The 20,092-nt window shown below is 41.8% G+C and overlaps 1 protein-coding gene across 1 annotated transcript in view; it reads left to right on the top strand.

The window, feature by feature from the left end:
* Window positions 1-20,092, top strand: part of LOC139387846 (sarcoplasmic/endoplasmic reticulum calcium ATPase 2) — a 48,310-nt gene that overhangs the window by 9,115 nt on the left and 19,103 nt on the right. The window contains exons 4-5 of the mRNA XM_071134126.1: window positions 3,916-4,020; window positions 14,990-15,128. Of these exons, the coding sequence (XP_070990227.1) occupies window positions 3,916-4,020; window positions 14,990-15,128 (244 nt within the window). The remainder of the gene's footprint in view (window positions 1-3,915; window positions 4,021-14,989; window positions 15,129-20,092) is intronic.

Genomic DNA, 20,092 nt, shown 5'->3' with positions numbered 1-20,092 from the left:
AAACAAAGGTGTAAAAAAAAACGTCCAAATCGGTGTTCAAAAATACCAATTTACGAATGTTATGAAAAGTTGAAATCGGCCGACCTCTAGTGACAGCACAGATTTGCATTGTTGCCACACAGCTGCAGTTCCCCATTTAAAATGTATTCATTATAATTTTTGGGATGAGTGCCACGATTTGTTAAACGGACGGCTCCTGGCAACTGTCATGTTAGAGGTAACTTTACAACGTGCATCATCTTCTGACAGGTGCAGTTATGTGGGAACAAACTGAACTGCATGACTGCCCGGCAGTCACATCTTCAGTCAGCTGTTTGTTCCACAATACACTTTCTTATACGTGTACTTTTTGAAACTGTAAAGATGGTTATTTACATGATTCTCATCCATAACGGGCGGTTGTGCGATTATACTATTACCATGCTAGCCATATGTTCAACATTGGATTTGATTTCTGTAACTGGAAGTCCTCATAGAAGGCGCTGATGGGTAGCATTTGTCCACTGACAGCTCTCTGCAATAGTATTCCCTTGCCTAGATGTATAGATAAAAAGCTATTTGATGGGCTTGTGCTGACCACATTTTCAGCCCAGACGAGCCTAGTCACTGTCCAATGGCGATTTTTTTTAAATTTATTTTTTCACCCAAATTGAATGTCTCCTTGTTACCAAGTGATTCCCTTGCCCTGATTTTACAATATTGCTCCCAGCTCTGTTACCTTGACTCTTGACTCTGGCTCACCTCATCTCCTCTAGTGTTTGGTACTTTTTCGATACTAGAACACAAACGGTTTACTGGTTGAGCAGATCACGAATATCAGTGCAATGTTCCCATATAGCCTGAGTGCACCGTTCATGCTTGAGTGCACCACTTACTCATTGCTACAACACTGGGAAGCAATATGTTAGCTCCCCACTCATGCTGCACAGAAGTTAACACACTCGAATATGCCCCACTATCTGTGCGTTAGATGTTGACAATGAGTATTACACGTATCCTCTCTAACGCCCAGGAAACCCAGACTTGAACTCCCATTAGACAGCTCTAAAAGCGTTCTCAAAATGTTTTACTCACTAAATATGGAGTTTCGCTGAGCAACCATCTTCATCCACTTCAACAAAAAAAGGGGGGGGGGGGGGAAGTGTAAGTACATTTCATGCAACCTCCAATTGCTCATTACTGCCATGCATCGGGGTATTTGGAAATTGCCTTAAAATACCAATACATTTTTTTAAACTATCTTTTGTGAATTTTTTTATTTTTTATACATTTAATATTTGTAGCTACTTTTAAGTAAATACCTGCACTCAACTTGTGCAATACGTTCCAGAGAAATCCGATCTTATTCTTCATTTCACCTGCTTCAATTTGAAGCTTACCGGTAGTCCCAGCCATGTGGTGTTTGTTTACAAGCACACAACGACGAGAGACCGGAGCCTAGTTACAGTATGGAATTCACAACAAAATGTTTGCCAGCTAGATATCTTCTAAATAAGTAAAATGTGGTAAATGCTCTGTAGTTGTGAATTTGGTTTGCTAATTTAGTAGCTAAGTGGTTAGCTTCTTCCAAAATCAAGTTTTGCTTGGTAACTGCAGAGAATTCACTCCTGGATCAAGAGCGTTGCTGTCTTACATTTGTTTCATCCATGGAGCAAACTGAGTAGCATTTTTTTTTTCTTGTATAACTTAATGAGCTGGGAATTCTGTCTTTACAAATACTTTAGGTAAGCAACTGTATAAAATATTTGCAATGCTCATTAGTATTTAATTAGCATTGCTGTACTTGTTAGCATTGCTAACCTTCGTTTTACAATAGCAGCCATTGTGTTCAGTTTCGGTATTACCGAATATCCCCGTATGGCACAAGGTTGGTGTGACAATCTGGATACTGGCCAAGCATAGATGCTTGTACATTTTTATTTCAACTTTTTCAGGAAGTACATACCGGACCATTTTTACCATTCAAATAAATTAGCATTATGTTATATTTTTATTTATTTATTATAATTAGCAGACATTAACCTTTTCATGGAAATATTTGTCTGTCTTTATTCCTCAGATAAAGCACCAACATTGTATACCATACATGGGTCTGCTCATTTGCGGTCATTTTTCTAATTTTTCAATGGCTACCTTGAGTGTGGTCTATGAGCTGTTCATTGAATGATATTCAATCTGTAAGTCACGACGTGCGAGACATAGGCGCGGTGGTTTGACAGTGAGTAGCTTTCCAGCGCAGCATATTTGAATAAGTAAATAATCAAAAGTACACTTCCCCAAGCAGCCCTGTTCTCAAAGCTAGCCAGCGAGGTAGTTAGCCTAGCTAGTGAGCAATCTTTGCTACTTATGTACGAACAGTGGACTGGCGACGTGAACTCAACCTTGACAAAAATAACACTTACTGTCTCTGCCTGTTAAATTAGTGGGCTTATGTAGTTTTCCCAAAATATTAAATCTGCAAAAAGCAAGACAGTTGGAGCAGATCTATAATTTAGGCCATGCTTGCATTCATGATGAGAAGATTACTAGCTAGCTAAATTAGACCAAAACCAGTGCGGCAAGCATTTTCCTGCATTAACGTTTTCAGTCATCGCCGCATTTGCAGCTGAAATATACAGTGTACGAAATATTAGAACACCTTCCTAACATTGACCTTCTGCCCTCAGAACAGCCTCAATTCACTGGGCCATGGCCTCTACAAGGTGTCAAAGGCGTTCCGCAGGGATGCTGGCCCATGTTGACTTCAGTGCTTACCATGGTTGTGTTAAGTTGGTTGAATGTCCTTTGGGTGGTGGGCCATTCTTGATACACATGGGGAGTGTGAACCCAGCATCGTTGCAGTTCTTGGCACGTTCAAATAGTTGTGCCTGGCACCTACCATACCCTGTTCAAAGGCACTTAAATATTTTGTCTTGCCCATTTACCCTCTGAATGGTACACGTGCACAATTGATGTCTTAGGTTAAAGAAGGATTTTTAAGCCTGGTCTCCCCCCCTTCCTCTACACTGATTTTGAAGTGGATTTAACAAGTGCCATAAGGGATCATGGTCAGTCTGTCATGGAAAGATCAGGTGCTCCTAATGTTTTGTACAAAAGGTGTAATTTCAATTATGGTTTCGGTAAGAAAACATTACGTAACAGCCATCGTGTCCTTGTCATAACAAGCTCTTATTTTGAGTTTGACATAGTGTTTCTTTACATGACCGTTGACTTGTAAAGCACTAGTGAATTTACTCAATACAAATGGTGACACTAACATCTAGTGGTTTCATTATGAAGTGCATGTTACTGTATTTCACTGCATAGTTTGTAAACAGTGCAGTTTCAGATGTACTTTGAGACAGTTTAGTGTGCTTGTGATGCTTCAGCATCAACCCATCTGCATTCGTATCCACTGCTGTAGAAAAATCTTTAAGTTGTACCTAAGGTAAACTGAACAAGTGTTTTTGTATTTGCTTTTTGGTCTCATGTAAACTACAAATAAAATATTCTGTAAATTTGTGTTTAGAAATTATTTAGAGTATCTGTTAATCCTTTGGAACACAATTTGTTTTTTAGAAGTGGAATGAAAAATACCATCTCGACAGATCGGTGACTTTTGCCTCCCTAAAATCTGTATCAGACCCAAAAATCCCATATCATTGGAGCTGTAGTTAGATAGGTAAAAATGAAGTCAAATGAATAGTAGGATTTGTATAATTGATTCATTTATGCATACGTGGCAGTTTTTTTTACCTCACATTTATCAAGTATCGTGATACCAAACCTGGTATCGTTACAAGACTAATCTCCTCTACATCCTAAAGCTGATATCTGATTGAGATGTTAATATCTGGTAGTGCAGGGCATAATGTCTAAATCTGTTATGCATTTATTGTTGTCTGACTTGTCTGCCTATTTGTCCTCCTCTGTTAGGTGCTGGCCTGGTTTGAGGAGGGAGAGGAGACCATCACCGCATTCGTTGAGCCTTTTGTAATTTTGCTGATTCTTATAGCCAATGCCATTGTGGGTGTCTGGCAGGTAAGCAGATCTTTTAAAATATTTTCCTTTTTATATGGTTAGCTTAGTTATTCTTTGGAGTTGGATTTACCGTCCTACCCAAACAGTAATTGTTAATTGATGGTAGTAGACCTAGCTTATGATGGGATCAGGCCACATCTCCAGGCCATATAACATACATGGGTCTGAACCAATTCCAGGTCACATTTTTTTGCTGCTCATATTACGTTCTGTTTACCTTACGAAAATACCTCATATTTAGTGACAGATGTCCTCTGTGTCAAACTGCATGTAACTTCCAAAGTTGTGCTTAGGGCTGGGGCGGTTATGAAAATGTGTCAACTTGTTGTCATGCAAAAGACTGCCGGTCTCACAGTAATTTACTGTTAATTAATATAAACACGTTTAGCATCTCCAGGCCTCCATGCATACAAGCTGCTGATGCACGCCTTTGGAACATCTGCATGTAAAAAAAATGTGCATCAATTTAATATACACCATCACAATGAATCAATTTATTTTAGGCAGGGCTAAAGAAACATGAAGAACTCATTCTGTTCTACTGAAATACATTTTCTTACTGTATGTTATGTGCCATGTCTATAGGCTTGTTCATTTAGTAAACAGGATATGCTTAAGTCCCGTGCAATTATTTCATATTATGATTTTAACATAATTGAACTTAGCTGAATAAAATATAAAGGATATTTATATGAAACAGGTCCTATATGCTGGATTTATTTGGCAACTTTAGAGTTGAATGACACAAACCTCAGAATGTCTTAGAAATCAAAACATACAGTATATGGGATGCACAATGTTAGTATAAGCTATTGAGAAAGTAGCAAAAAAAGCTTGTGCTCTGTTCCTTGCCTCAGGTTGCACACGCTGTTCATATTTTCACTTCTACATTTAATCAGGTCTTGTACTTATTTAGTAATTTGTTTTGATTTAGAATAGCCCATTATCAAATGGGCAGGTGGGAAAAAGACATCCAAATGGCCTTGAATAGTAAATGGAGGCTGCTTTCCAGCTGGTTTGTTTTTCAGACAACTCCGGTTATTTCACTTCATGCATCAACCACTGTTTAAGGAGTATGCCGCCACTTGCTATATAACGGGTTATATTCTTCCCTAACTCTCTGTGCCATGGGCTCTCCAACTATGTTCCTGCATTTACCCTGTGCTTGGGGAAACGTAGTGAAATCTGTTAACCTCTTGGGGCTAGGGGGCAGAATTTTCACTTTTGGATAAATAGCGTGCCCAATTTCAACTTCCTGCTACTCATGGAATTTGGTTGAGGTTATTCCTTTGTGCAATGAAGAAGTAGGAACTGGGTACACTTTTGTGAGTTGCGCAAGACGTGAAAAGTGGCGCTGGTTTGTTTTCATTCCTGTATTGAACACAGATTGCCCCGTCTACAATTTGATCGATTATTAACGTTTAAAAAATACCCAAAGTTGTATTACAAAAGTAGTTTGAAATATTTTGGCAAAGTTTATAGGCAACTTTTGAAATATTTTGTGGTGACATTGTGTTTTTTGTAAGCTGTTTTTTTCTGGCTCAAACACGCTTTATAAATGGACATTTTGGATATATATGGACGGAATTAATCGAACAAAAGGACCAATTGTGATGTTTATGGGACATATTGGAGTGCCAACAAAAGAAGCTCGTAAAAGGTAATGCATGTTTTTTTTATATTTTATTTCAGCGTCTTGTGTAGTGCCTGCAGGGTTGAAATATGCTAAGGAACATTGATCGTGAAAAAAAATAAAAATACCACAACAAAATAATACATTTTTCTGCCTTGCGTAAAATGCGGTAGGCTATGTTTTGTATAACGGCACAATCATTATTTTAATTCATGTTTTTTTCAGGCTTTGGCTCATAGGCCTATGCTTATGCATAAACTCTATGCTTGTTGGATGTTTTTGAATGAAAAATCACCTTAGCGCTGTCCATTTCATTCTGTTAGGCTTTGAAACATCCACAGTGACCATGTTTTTCACTCTGTTTCAACCTGTTCATAAATTTGAAGAAAGAAGTTTAATCACAGTGAGGTAAGTTCTGATAAGTGTTTGATGCGATTTACATTGATGTCAGAGTAGTTAGGGACATTAGAGCCCTGAGTACCAGGCCATTAGGACCTGATGGAGGGACAATAGAGCCCTGAGTACCAGGCCATTAGAACCTGATGGAAGGACAATAGAGCCCTGAGTACCAGGCCATTAGGACCTGATGGAAGGACAATAGAGCCCTGAGTACCAGGCCATTAGGACCTGATGGAAGGACAATAGAGCCCTGAGTACCAGGCCATTAGGACCTGATGGAAGGACAATAGAGCCCTGAGTACGAGGCCATTAGGACCTGATGGAAGGACAATGGAGCCCTGAGTACTAGGCCACTAGAACCTGATGGGGGGACAATAGAGCCATGAGCACCAGGCCATTAGCAACCATATGTTTGTTAGTTGGGTACTACCAACACATTTCCAGAGTACCATTTACGTCCTGTGAAATTTTACTGTGGTCATGACTGCCGGTGTGGCGGTAATATGGTCACCGCAACAGCCCTAGTTGTTTTATATATTCATTGGCTATTTCATAGCTAATTTGAAAACGATAAATATTGATGAATTACTAGCTCAAACACAATCTGTGAAAATGGCATATCAATTAGTGGGTGGTGGTTTCAGATGGAAAGTGGGGCCTCAAATCTGTCGGTGCTAGAGACTTCGTCTCTCTGGAGAAGACCTTATGTCTCGGCTCAGGTGCATACATTTACACACACTTGTCAGCTCAGACAAATCCAGCTAAGAGAGGCCCGGCTCTTCAGCTCCATCAGCAGCAGTTTGTAATTTATAATGGGAAATGAATGTTTATGTAAAAATAGTGAATCGCATCGTTTCAAACTAAAATGTATTGTTCCTGTATCGTATCAGAGCCCATGTATTTAGATCGTCATGAAAGGGAAAGAAGCACATCTCTACTCCTATCTACAGTTAAATGCACTAAGTCTCTCTGAATCAGACTGTCTGCTAAATGACTAAAATGTCAATGATTGCCTCCTTCACTGTAAATTGAGAGAATTGATTGTGTGAATGAATCTGAAATGATAGACACATGGTAGCAAATATGTTTTTTTTTTTTCTTGCTCGTGTAATGACAAGGCTTCTGGGTCACTCCAGTCAGTGACGACCATTAGTTGCCTGTGATTGGCCACTGAGCTGGTTCTCCAGACGAACAAGGAAGGGATTGGATGCCAGGAAGAGGGTTTGGAGGGATCCCCATGGACGTCCTCTGGCCAGTTCGTCTGCCTGTCCAAACGATCCTTCAAACCTTGGGGACAGAAAATGCCATGAACAAAAAGACAGTTAAAAATAGATCCACGCTTTGAGCTGAACCAGAGGCTATTCTTCTGTCCTCTGTGAAACAGGATAATTAATCTATACACTGGGCATGTAGCTACCCACATTTTAAACCCTTAGTTATTTAGTTTAGAAGTTGAAGTCAGTCGGTTGAATCATGGCTGTGTGATGGTGTTGCCAGCCAGGTGCATTACATTTAAAAAATCCCTAGATGCAGAGGGGGATGGAGTAGGATAGTGAAACTTCAGTTATGAGGGAAAAAATGATTAGCCTATATGAATGGGTTTCAATGTAAAACTCCAGATCTAGATTACTCTCCCCATCCAGGCTAAAGATAGAGCAGGCATCCCACCGGAGCCCCGGGCCTGGAGCAGAGTGAGAAGAGGTCACCCTGAAACCTTCGTCCCACTTTCTTCTCCTTGGTTTTATTTTCATCTGTGTTCATTACCCTGACTGGCCTGAAGCCTTTGCCTACCCCAGCCCCACTCCCTTACCACATGCCAAGTTCTCCCTCAGTCTTTGGTCCTTTTTAATTATTTTTTTTATCCCTGAATGGCACAACCTGTATGGTTGTACTGGAATGCCTCTGCGTGTGCTTACCCCTGGACTTCTGGCTTAGCCCAGGGGGATAATGTGGCAGGTCATGGAGGAGTGGATTATTGATTTGGCCGTGTGCACCTTGGTGGCAGGAGCAGGCTTGGAGGCACACAGCCTAATTACCTTGCTTTCTGCCCTTTTTTTTTTCTTCAATCAAAATTGGAGCAGAGGCAGGAGCGGATCATCCTGGAGTGAGGCCTGCTCGTGGGGCACAGGGACTCCTTAGCATCAGCCTGGCGGATGGCAACGCAATATTTAAAAGGACACTGAATAATGCCGGACGTCTCGGCAAGCGAGGCGGAAACAGGCCAGTTAGTGTAGGAGGATGGAAGTGATGGGTCAACAGTAAATGTTTAACACATTCCAAATGTGTTGTCAAGAGTGAAACAAAATGCTATGATATCTAGATTCATCACCTTTTTTAATTTAGTTTTGTGAGGTAGCTTGACAATGAATCTCTTGGCACAGGCCAAGGTTGTGGCGAGGTTATTTTAAATTAAATGGTCCTGTTGGGTACTTGTCCACCCACAGCCTGAGGGAATCCCATTAAAGCAGGTTAATACAATCTGTCTGTTTTAGTTATACCTTTTTGGTCATTAGTGTCATTGGCCACTGGAGTTTAGTATAGAGCAGTCTTTTTTTGCCTTATGGCTTTTACATCCTGCGGATTTCTGAGATATTCCTCAAACAAGAGGATGACAATTTTGTCTAGACATAGAACCCCGTGGTGAGTCGTTCTAAGTGTATATTACCCACATTTCAAAAGGACACATTGTAATTCGCAACATTCTCTTGGCTCTTATTTGACCAATCGGTTACGCAGTTTACACTGCCGCTGAACACACCTCAGTCGCTCACTACAGTGTGTGGCTCTGTGAAATGCTTTACGACATTCTGTCCCTCTTTGCTTAGCTCTTGATGTCTGGTGAGTTTTTATAATTTATTCTCTAGCCCCTGTTGAGGGTTATGGGGACGGCGGAGGTGAAGATGACATGTTCAGAATACCCTTCGTATTTCTATGCAGTCCCCATACCCTACTTCAATAGAGGTGCCTTGGACCAATCAATGCCCACAACGACAACCGTTAACCTACAACACTCACCCTGCCACCTGTGTTTTTAACGAAGACGTTTCCATGTTCCCATACAATGAGAAAATCCAGCGGGGGTGCCCTGACCTAGGGCTGGGTGGTATACCATATTTTATGATATACCGGTATTGATGCAGGGACCGGTTTGGGTTTTTACTTTACCTTTTACAACGGTATTTGATTGTTTGGTTTGTTAGATCTGATACGCCATGTGTAATGTCAATTTGTATAGGTTACTTTGCTACTTGAGTCATCTTTCTGCTCTTTCTCTCCATGCCACTTTCAACACAGACCTAGCCACGCCCCCTGTCACTCAAGTAGCGCATTTGATGCTCCTCAACCACGAGACACTTGCGTTCAGTCTACATGGTCAATGCAGCACATGCAACAATGCTGTTCACTTTGCTTCTTAATATAAATCCACTAGCGTTCTATGACACACTATTAGTTTGTATTTCTTACATCAGCAAACAACTAGTTTGTCTTACCTTAGCAAGATGTCCTAAATCTTGTGAGATGCTAGTTGTTAGCCATTAATAGCTAGTTAGCTGTTAGCGACTAAGACCAAGCGTAGCTAGCTAATACAGCCTGATAAAACCAGTGATGGTGTAGACCTAAATCAGCATGTTTGTGCAACAGTATCTTCTAAAACAGGATTATGCAAAGCAAGAATGTTTGCAACATGAGATAGCATGTTCTCGCTTAGCTATGTAGCCAAAGCTTATAGGGTCCCCTAGGAAACACTTATCAACACTTTAGTTCCTACCCTGTCACAATAATTCCTCCCTGGCATTTTAATTCGTTGTCATCTCAAACAACACTGTATTCAAAGTGCCCACTATTATATTCTAACTATAGAATTAGAATAAACATTCTATTTCCATGATTCCAATAGTTTTGCTTTAAATCACAATTGCAACATTTGGTTAAAAATGTGTAAAGTACTTTCAAGTACTATGTAAGTTGTTTTTTGGGGGGGCATCTGTACTTTATTTAATTTTTCCAACTTTTACTTCACTACATTCCTAAAAATACTGTACTCTTTACTCTATACATTTCCCCTGACACCTAAAAGTAGTCGTTACATTTTGAATACTTAGCAGGACAGGAAAGTGTTCCAATTCACTCACTTCTCGTGAACATCCCCGGTCATCTACTGCCTCTGATCTGGAGGACTGACTAAACACAAATGCTTTGTTTGTAAATTATGCCTGAGTGTTGGAGTATGCCCCTGGCTCTGTAAAAAGAAAATGGTGCCATCTGATTTGCTTTAATATCAGGCATTTGAAATGATTTATGCTTTTACTTTTGATACGTAAGTACATTTTATCAATAACTTTTTACTTTTTGATAGTTAAGTATATTTAAAACCAAATGCTTTTAGACTTTTACTCAAGTATTTTACGAGGTGACTTTTACTTCAGTAATTTATTAACGTATCTACTTCTACTCAAGTACTTTTTCCGCCACTGCAATTGAGCAATCCGGTGCCGACAGAGATGGCCGCCTCGCTTCGCGTTCCTAGGAAACTATGCAGTTTTTTGTTTTTTTACGTGTTATTTCTTACATTAGTACCCCAGGTCATCTTAGGTTTCATTACATACAGTCGAGAAGAACTACTGAATATAAGATCAGCGTCAACTCACCATCAGTACGACCAAGAATATGTTTTTCGCGACGCGGATCCTGTGTTCTGCCTTACAAACAGGACAACGGAGTGGATCCCATGCAGCGACCCAAAAAAACGACTCAGAAAAAGAGGGAAACGAGACGGTCTTCTGGTCACCGTGCACCACCCCCTAGCATTCTTCTTGCCAATGTCCAGTCTCTTGACAATAAGGTTGATGAAATCCGAGCAAGGGTAGCATTCCAGAGGGACATCAGAGACTGTAACGTTCTTAGCTTCACGGAAACATGGCTCACTGGAGAGACTCTATCCGAGGCGGTGCAGCCAACGGGTTTCTCCACGCATCACGCCGACAGAAACAAACATCTTTCTGGTAAGAAGAGGGGCGGGGGCGTATGCCTTGGTGACATGGTGTGATGAAAGAAACATACAGGAACTCAAATCCTTCTGTTCACCTGATTTAGAATTCCTCACAATCAAATGTAGACCGCATTATCTACCAAGAGAATTCTCTTCGATTATAATCACAGACGTATATATCCCCCCCCAAGCAGACACATCGATGGCTCTGAACAAACTTTATTTAACTCTTTGCAAACTGGAGACCATTTATCCGGAGGCTGCATTCATTGTAGCTGGGGATTTTAACAAGGCTAATCTGAAAACAAGACTCCCTAAATTTTATCAGCATATCGATTGCGCAACCAGGGGTGGAAAGACCTTGGATCATTGTTACTCTAACTTCCGCGACGCATATAAGGCCCTGCCCCGCCCCCCTTTCGGAAAAGCTGACCACGACTCCATTTTGTTGATCCCTGCCTACAGACAGAAACTAAAACAAGAGGCTCCCACGCTGAGGTCTGTCCAACGCTGGTCCGACCAAGCTGACTCCACACTCCAAGACTGCTTCCATCACGTGGACTGGGAGATGTTTCGTATTGCGTCAGATAACAATATTGACGAATACGCTGATTCGGTGTGCGAGTTCATTAGAACGTGCGTTGAAGATGTCGTTCCCATAGCAACGATTAAAACATTCCCTAACCAGAATCTGTGCATTGATGGCAGCATTTGCGTGAAACTGAAAGCGCAAACCACTGCTTTTAATCAGGGCAAGGTGTCTGGTAACATGACCGAATACAAACAGTGCAGCTATTCCCTCCGCAAGGCTATCAAACAAGCTAAGCGTCAGTACAGAGACAAAGTAGAATCTCAATTCAACGGCTCAGACACGAGGCATGTGGCAGGGTCTACAGTCAATCACGGACTACAGGAAGAAATCCAGCCCAGTCACGGACCAGGATGTCTTGCTCCCAGGCAGACTAACTTTTTTGCCCGCTTTGAGGACAATACAGTGCCACTGACACGGCCTGCAACACACTCCTTCACTGCAGCCGAGGTGAGTAAGACATTTAAACGTGTTAACCCTCGCAAGGCTGCAGGCCCAGACGGCATCCCCAGCCGCGCCCTCAGAGCATGCGCAGACCAGCTGGCCGGTGTGTTTACGGACATATTCAATCAATCCCTATACCAGTCTACTGTTCCCACATGCTTCAAGAGGGCCACCATTGTTCCTGTTCCCAAGAAAGCTAAGGTAACTGAGCTAAACGACTACCGCCCCGTAGCACTCACTTCCGTCATCATGAAGTGCTTTGAGAGACTAGTCAAGGACCATATCACCTCCACCCTACCTGACACCCTAGACCCACTCCAATTTGCTTACCGCCCAAATAGGTCCACAGACGATGCAATCTCAACCACACTGCACGCTGCCCTAACCCATCTGGACAAGAGGAATACCTATGTGAGAATGCTGTTCATTGACTACAGCTCGGCATTCAACACCATAGTACCCTCCAAGCTCGTCATCAGGCTCGAGACCCTGGGTCTCGACCCCGCCCTGTGCAACTGGGTACTGGACTTCCTGACGGGCCGCCCCAAGGTGGTGCGGGTAGGCAACAACATCTCCTCCCCGCTGATCCTCAACACTGGGGCCCCACAAGGGTGCGTTCTGAGCCCTCTCCTGTACTCCCTGTTCACCCACGACTGCGTGGCCACGCACGCCTCCAACTCAATCATCAAGTTTGCGGACGGCACAACAGTGGTAGGCTTGATTACCAACAACGACGAGACGGCCTACAGGGAGGAGGTGAGGGCCCTCGGAGTGTGGTGTCAGGAAAATAACCTCACACTCAACGTCAACAAAACTAAGGAGATGATTGTGGACTTCAGGAAACAGCAGAGGGAACACCCCCCTATCCACATCGATGGAACAGTAGTGGAGAGGGTAGCAAGTTTTAAGTTCCTCGGCATACACATCACAGACAAACTGAATTGGTCCACTCACACAGACAGCATCGTGAAGAAGGCGCAGCAGCGCCTCTTCAACCTCAGGAGGCTGAAGAAATTTGGCTTGTCACCAAAAGCACTCACAAACTTCTACAGATGCACAATCGAGAGCATCCTGGCGGGCTGTATCACCGCCTGGTACGGCAACTGCTCCGCCCTCAACCGTAAGGCTCTCCAGAGGGTAGTGAGGTCTGCACAACGCATCACCGGGGGCAAACTACTTGCCCTCCAGGACACCTACACCACCCGATGTCACAGGAAGGCCATAAAGATCATCAAGGACATCAACCACCCGAGCCACTGCCTGTTCACCCCGCTATCATCCAGAAGGCGAGGTCAGTACAGGTGCATCAAAGCTGGGACCGAGAGACTGAAAAACAGCTTCTATCTCAAGGCCATCAGACTGTTAAACAGTCACCACTAACATTGAGTGGCTGCTGCCAACACACTGACACTAACTCCAGCCACTTTAATAATGGGAATTGATGGGAAATGATGTAAATATATCACTAGCCACTTTAAACAATGCTACCTTATATAATGTTACTTACCCTACATTATTCATCTCATATGCATACGTATATACTGTACTCTATATCATCGACTGTATCCTTATGTAATACATGTATCACTAGCCACTTTAACTATGCCACTTTGTTTACATACTCATCTCATATGTATATACTGTACTCGATACCATCTACTGTATCTTGCCTATGCTGCTCTGTACCATCACTCATTCATATATCCTTATGTACATATTCTTTATCCCCTTACACTGTGTATAAGACAGTAGTTTTGGAATTGTTAGTTAGATTACTCGTTGGTTATTACTGCATTGTCGGAACTAGAAGCACAAGCATTTCGCTACACTCGCATTAACATCTGCTAACCATGTGTATGTGACAAATAAAATTTGATTTGAAATGCAGAAATTATTAAAGTGCTGAAATGTATTTTGTTTGAATTGAACACTAAACCAATCAGAATGGAGAAGGACTCGTTGAAATCTCTTAGAATGTATGTGTTGCCACCCTGGGATCGCTCACTACTCGTAAAGCACCCTGGGATCACTCACTACTCGCAAAGCACCCTTGGATCACTCACTACTCGCAAAGCACCCTGGGATCACTCACTACTCGCAAAGCACCCTGGGATCACTCACTACTCGCAAAGCACCCTGGGATCACTCACTACTCGCAAAGCACCCTGGGATCACTCACTACTCGCAAAGCACCCTGGGATCACTCACTACTCGCAAAGCACCCTGGGATCACTCACTACTCGCAAAGCACCCTGGGATCACTCACTACTCGCAAATTACCCTGGGATCACTCACTACTCGCAAAGCAAATGTACAACTTTTGTTATTCAAAAACTAAACATACCGTCATACAATTTTTTAATTATTTTTCATATCCTGATATATTTTGGCCGTATCGCCCTGACTTGCCCTGTCCAGAGTGCTATTGGGCTGGCTGCCTGTGACTGTCCCTCAGGGAGTAATCACACAGAGGGTTAAGTTCAGCAGATCGCTGGCTGGGTACACCAGTCCTCAGCCATATCCGAGGGCACACTGACTGATGTTAAGCTTACAATATGTTAACATAATCCAGTTGAATGAACCAGCAATGTATTGTTTCATTACACTTGATTAGGGGCTCAATTTTAGATGTAATTGCCCTTTTTTCCCCTTTTGGTCCTATTGTTTTTCTTTTGTGTATATGAGAGATCCACAGATCAGCATTGTAAATACTGTGATATTTCTGTCTTACAATATTCAATGATTTGCTGTGGGATACACTTCTCTCTTGGGTTTGATTCCTTTCTCAGCTTGACGGTCATTCCCATCGTTGAACCATCTCTAAATTCTGTGTGGGATCTTGTCATCAACCCACACTTAAAATTGACCTTATCTCTGAATAATATTGATTAATCTGGTGGCTTTTGTCTTACAGGAGCGAAATGCAGAGAATGCCATTGAAGCGCTCAAAGAGTACGAGCCAGAGATGGGCAAGGTGTACCGGCAGGACAGGAAAAGTGTGCAGAGGATCAAGTCCAGGGACCTTGTACCAGGGGACATCGTGGAGGTGGCTGGTAAGATGCTTTTAATACACTGAGTGGTGGCTCAAACCTGTCTGCAGGAACTGGCTATTAACTGATGATTTGGTTGTCAACCAACCCCACACATGACTTCCCCTGTACACTGTATTCAGACCCCTTGACTTTTTCCACATTTTATTACATTAGCATTATTCCAAAATAGATTTTAAAATAATGTTTACTCAGCAATCTACACACAATACCCCCATAATGAAACAGGTTTTTAGAATTTTCTAATTTATAAAAAATAAAAACCATCACATTTACATAAATATTCAAACCGTACTTTGCTGAAGCACCTTTGGCAGCGATTACATCCTCAAGTCTTGGGTATGACGCTACAAGCTTGACACACTTGTATTTGAGGAGTTTCTCCCACTCTTTGCAGATCCTCTCAAGCTATTGTCAGGTTGGATGGGGAGCATTGCTGCACAGCTCTTTTCAGGTCTCCAGAGATGTTCGATCGAGTTAAAGTCCGGGCTCTGGCTAGTCCACTAAATGACATTCAGAGACTTGTCCCGAAGCCACTCCTTTGTTGTCTTGGCTGTGTGCTTAGGGTCGTTGTCCTGTCGGAAGGTGAACCGTCGCCCCAATCTGAGGTCCCGAGTGCTCTGGAGCAGGTTTACATCAAGGATCTCTCTGTTTTGAGCTGTTCATCTTTGCCTCTCTCCTGACTAGTCTCCCAGTCCCTGCCGCTAAATCATCCCCACAGCATAATGCTGCCGCCACCCTGCTTCACTGTAGGGGTTGTGCCAGGTTTACCTCAGACTTGACGCTTGGCATTCAGGCCAAAAGAGGTCAATCTTGGTTTCGTCAGGCCAGCTCTAGGAAGTGTCTTGGTGGATTCAAACTTCATCCATTTTAAGAATGATGGACGCCACTGTTCTTGGGGACCTTCAAAACTGCAGAAATGTTTGGTACCCTTTCCCAGATCTGTGCCTCGACACAATCCTGTCTTGGAGCTCTACGGACAATTCCTTCGACCTCATGCTTGGTTTTTGCTCTGACATGCACTGTCAACTGTGAGACCTTTTTATATAGACAGGTGCGCCTTTCCAAATGTCATACATCATCCATCCCTAATATAGAAATAGATTGTGCATCCCTAATATATAAATTGATTGTGCATCTCTAATTATATATTAGTGAGCATAACGGAATGGGCCGATATTAGCTAAAAATGCCAACATCGGTATCGCCCCGATGTCTAGTTTAACGCCGATGTGCAAGACCGATGTCAAAGCTAACTTGCATACCTAATATAATGTAGGTACATGACACAATGTACATTTTTGCATTACACGTGCAACACAGCATTCCTAACCTAGCCCACAATGTCTGCTGTATGGATCGAACAGTCATTTGACAGAGTAAGAATTTCAGTGCGACAACATAAAGATAATGGAATTCATTGCCCTTGACAATCAACCGTTCTGTTGTGGATGATGTTGGCTTTCGCCAACTGGTCGAGCACCGGTACACACGAACAAGTGCGCTATTTTTCAGATGTTGCCCTACCGGAGTTGCACACCAATGACGTCAGTGCTATTAGCTAAACGACATGCATACTGTGGAATGCTGTTTGGGTCTATGCGTGTCAAAACAGATACAGTTCTATTATAGAATGTTGTGTGTTCTGAATTTGCATGTGCAAACCAAGTGCCACCACTACTATCAGTAGCACTGTCAAAACTGTACAAAAGTCTGCAAACACCGGCCACAAACGATGTGTTTACAATTCCGCTTTGGTAATAAAGCATTGTTTGTTTGACCAACCTCAGGGGTAGCTAGCTTTAGCTTGGTACCTAGCTAGCACCAATAAAACCAGCCTGAAAACAATTACCAGTAGAAACTGCAGTCATTTTCATTATTCTTGGCAGTGATTTAGGAATCCTTGTGAGTAAGTATTAGCTAGGTTGCCACTTGTTGTTCGCCTACTGAAATTGAACTTCAGTTCATGAAAATAAATAGCTAGCCAGCTACTTAACCCTGTTGCCCAAAGCTAACGTTATAAGCAGCCAGCTAGCTTCATCTGGCTAGTGAGGCTCGACCGGACTGGATTATGTGTTGTGAAGCTAGCCACAATAGTGGAACAATTGCGGTTTGCCTTCAAAATAAAAGTACACCTTTGAAAGTGATGCAGAAGATTACAATTGGTGGAATCATGCCATGTCTAACATTATCTAGTAAAATAAGGTTGGAATGTGAAGCAATGACATGAGTCTACTCAGTGACACCCACAGAACACAACTGTGGAGAGTTTATACAAATATTAGTGTTGTAGCTGTTATCGCAGTACTGTGACTGTGAAATCACCTCCCCAGTCAGCCTATTGCACTGTAGAGCTTTAACTAAGGATTGGGGCTCAATGAAATGGACTATCAGTCTACTCAATACCCAATATATTTTTTCCTAACATCCTCAGAGTTATCAGACTCCAGAACATCCACGCGGTATTGTTTTTCATCTGGAATAGTGTTCAATAGTGTTGACAAATGTGGCTCAATTCAGTTTCAGAATCCCGCAATAAGAGCTAATGTTCTCTGGGTGTCACTGAGTAGACTGATACCCCATGTCATTGAGCCACAATCCATAGGTATGGCTCTACATTAAAGTAAATATGCCCCAAATGCAATTCAAAAGTATAATACAGGATCACCACTTTGTCATGTGATCAACAGATTTTTGTAAAAAAATATATATATATATATATATATTTGTAATAACATTGCAACCTCTTTTAACATTATCTATTAAATAATGGCACAATTCTACTATTTCTATTAATTTGCGTCACTATCAATGACATACTTTATTATTTTGAAAGATAAATGCAAAGTCCACTATTGCGGCTAATCCTTATTGTGGCAAGCTTCACATAGATGGGTCCGACCACCATTAATCAAATAAGAACGGTCTTATAAATTTGGGTTATTTTAGATGACAGCTATATAGTTAGCTAGCTACTGAAACTACAGATTGTAGTTCAGGTCCTGCCTGATTGGTCACCTAGTGTTATTTTACATGCAAAAGACCCAAACAGCATAGAAATCCTGGTTGAGAATGAAACTGAACAAATGAACAATGAAACGGCACAGCAAGTAAGTGAAAGAAATAGGATTGATTTTGTTTACATGAGTAAATGTCCACAAAATAACTTGTGTGTAACCTTTATTGAACTAGGCAAGTCAGTTAAGAACAAATTCTTATTTACTATGACGGATGATGCTGGTCAAATTGAGTGCCCCCCTATGGGACCCCCAATCACGGCAGGATGTGATACAGCCTGGATTCAAACCATGGACTGTATTATGCCTCTTGCACTGAGATGCAGTGCCTTAGACTGCCTTGTGTGTGTTAACTATTTAACTGTACTAGAATGCTTAAGGCTGCTAAAATGTTAACATTTCATATCGGTGCATCACTAATATATATGTAGGGCTGGGCGATATGGCTAAAATATTATATTCTAAATTATTTAAATGGATCTTTCTACATTCTGATTTGTTTTATGTTCAATTTAAAATAATTTCCTGCATTTCCATCAATTTCTGCATTTCCTACACTAATTTGAGATCAATTCCAAACTGCCACGATATGGACAAAAAAAATTAGGCTGTATTTTTAACCAAATGTTGCAGTTGCGATTTAGATCAAAACACTTGGGTGAACTTTGGGAATCATGGAAATACAATGTTTATTCCAATTCTATAGTTATAAATAATAGAGGGCACTTTGAATACAGTGTTTGACATGACGACTAATGACAATGCCATGGACGAGTTATTGTGACATTGTAGAAACCAAAGTGATGTTCTGTGTTTCCTAGGGGACCCTATAATCTTTGGCTACATTAAATCTTTATTCGTATAGCCAACACATTCATGCTTTGCCTATTCCTCTTTGATTTAGAACACACTGTTGCACAAACAACATGCTGATTTTTAAGCCTCCACCAGCACTGGTATCGGGCTGTATTAGCTACCCACGTTAGTACTAGCCGGTACTAGCCAGCTAACTAGCGATTAGCATTAGTGGCTAACACGATTTAGCTTAACATGCTAAGAAAATACAACCTAGCTGTTTGCAGATGTAGAAACACAAACTAATATTGTAATTATAGGATGCTTGTGGATTTATAAGATCAAATTGAAAACAACATTGTTGTCATCAACATTGTTGCATGTGATGCATTGACCATGCAGACTGAACAAAAGTGTCCCGATCTTGTGATACGGCCTGGAATCGAAGCGCTGCGCAATCCGGGAGCCCCCCCCGGGGCTGTAACTTAACTTGTGGGAAAGGTCTTGGTGTCTGAATATGTTCCCAATGCGCCATCTCTGCTTAGGTTTGATAAACTAGTCTCCGGTGATAACACACATTGTTTAGGGGGAGGGGGCGTGCAGGTTTGTCTGTGTGTGTGTGTGTGAGTATTTTGTATTTCATATTTGTGTTTTTTAGCATGTTCTTTCATGTATGCAGATGGAGCTGTTTGATCTTAGTGCTCTGATGATAAGCAGAGAGCGATCAAAGCTGTGTTGCTCCTGATCTCTGCTCCTCTCTCTCCTGTCACCACCGCTAAACCCCGAGATCAGACACCACCTGGCATTGGCTCTGCTAATTGATTTACAGATGCATTCACTGCAATTGATAAACCCAAACATTCTTTGATCTTGGCTGGTAAATGTTTCAATGTCTGATGTAGACAACTTACAGCTATGAGCTCGACCTTTTAAAAAAAAAAAGTTTCACTGTACTTAATCACTTCCAATGAGGACATTAGAAAGCTCTAAGCAGTTGACACTCATGCTATTGCCAACAGATTATCAATGTACAACTGGTTTCTCTCTGGAGGGACAGACGCTGGGTGAGGATGTTTGCATGAGAACACCCCCTACACTTGTCAAATCTACCTGTACCTCGCCAGGCTGCGGTGGAACAGGTGCTTGAGATGAAAG

The sequence above is a fragment of the Oncorhynchus clarkii genome, chromosome 29, assembly GCF_045791955.1.
Source record: "Oncorhynchus clarkii lewisi isolate Uvic-CL-2024 chromosome 29, UVic_Ocla_1.0, whole genome shotgun sequence".
In the NCBI taxonomy this organism is placed as follows: Eukaryota; Metazoa; Chordata; class Actinopteri; order Salmoniformes; family Salmonidae; genus Oncorhynchus; species Oncorhynchus clarkii.
Note: the sequence above shows the minus strand (reverse complement) of the source record. Positions and strands in the feature narration are given on the sequence as shown.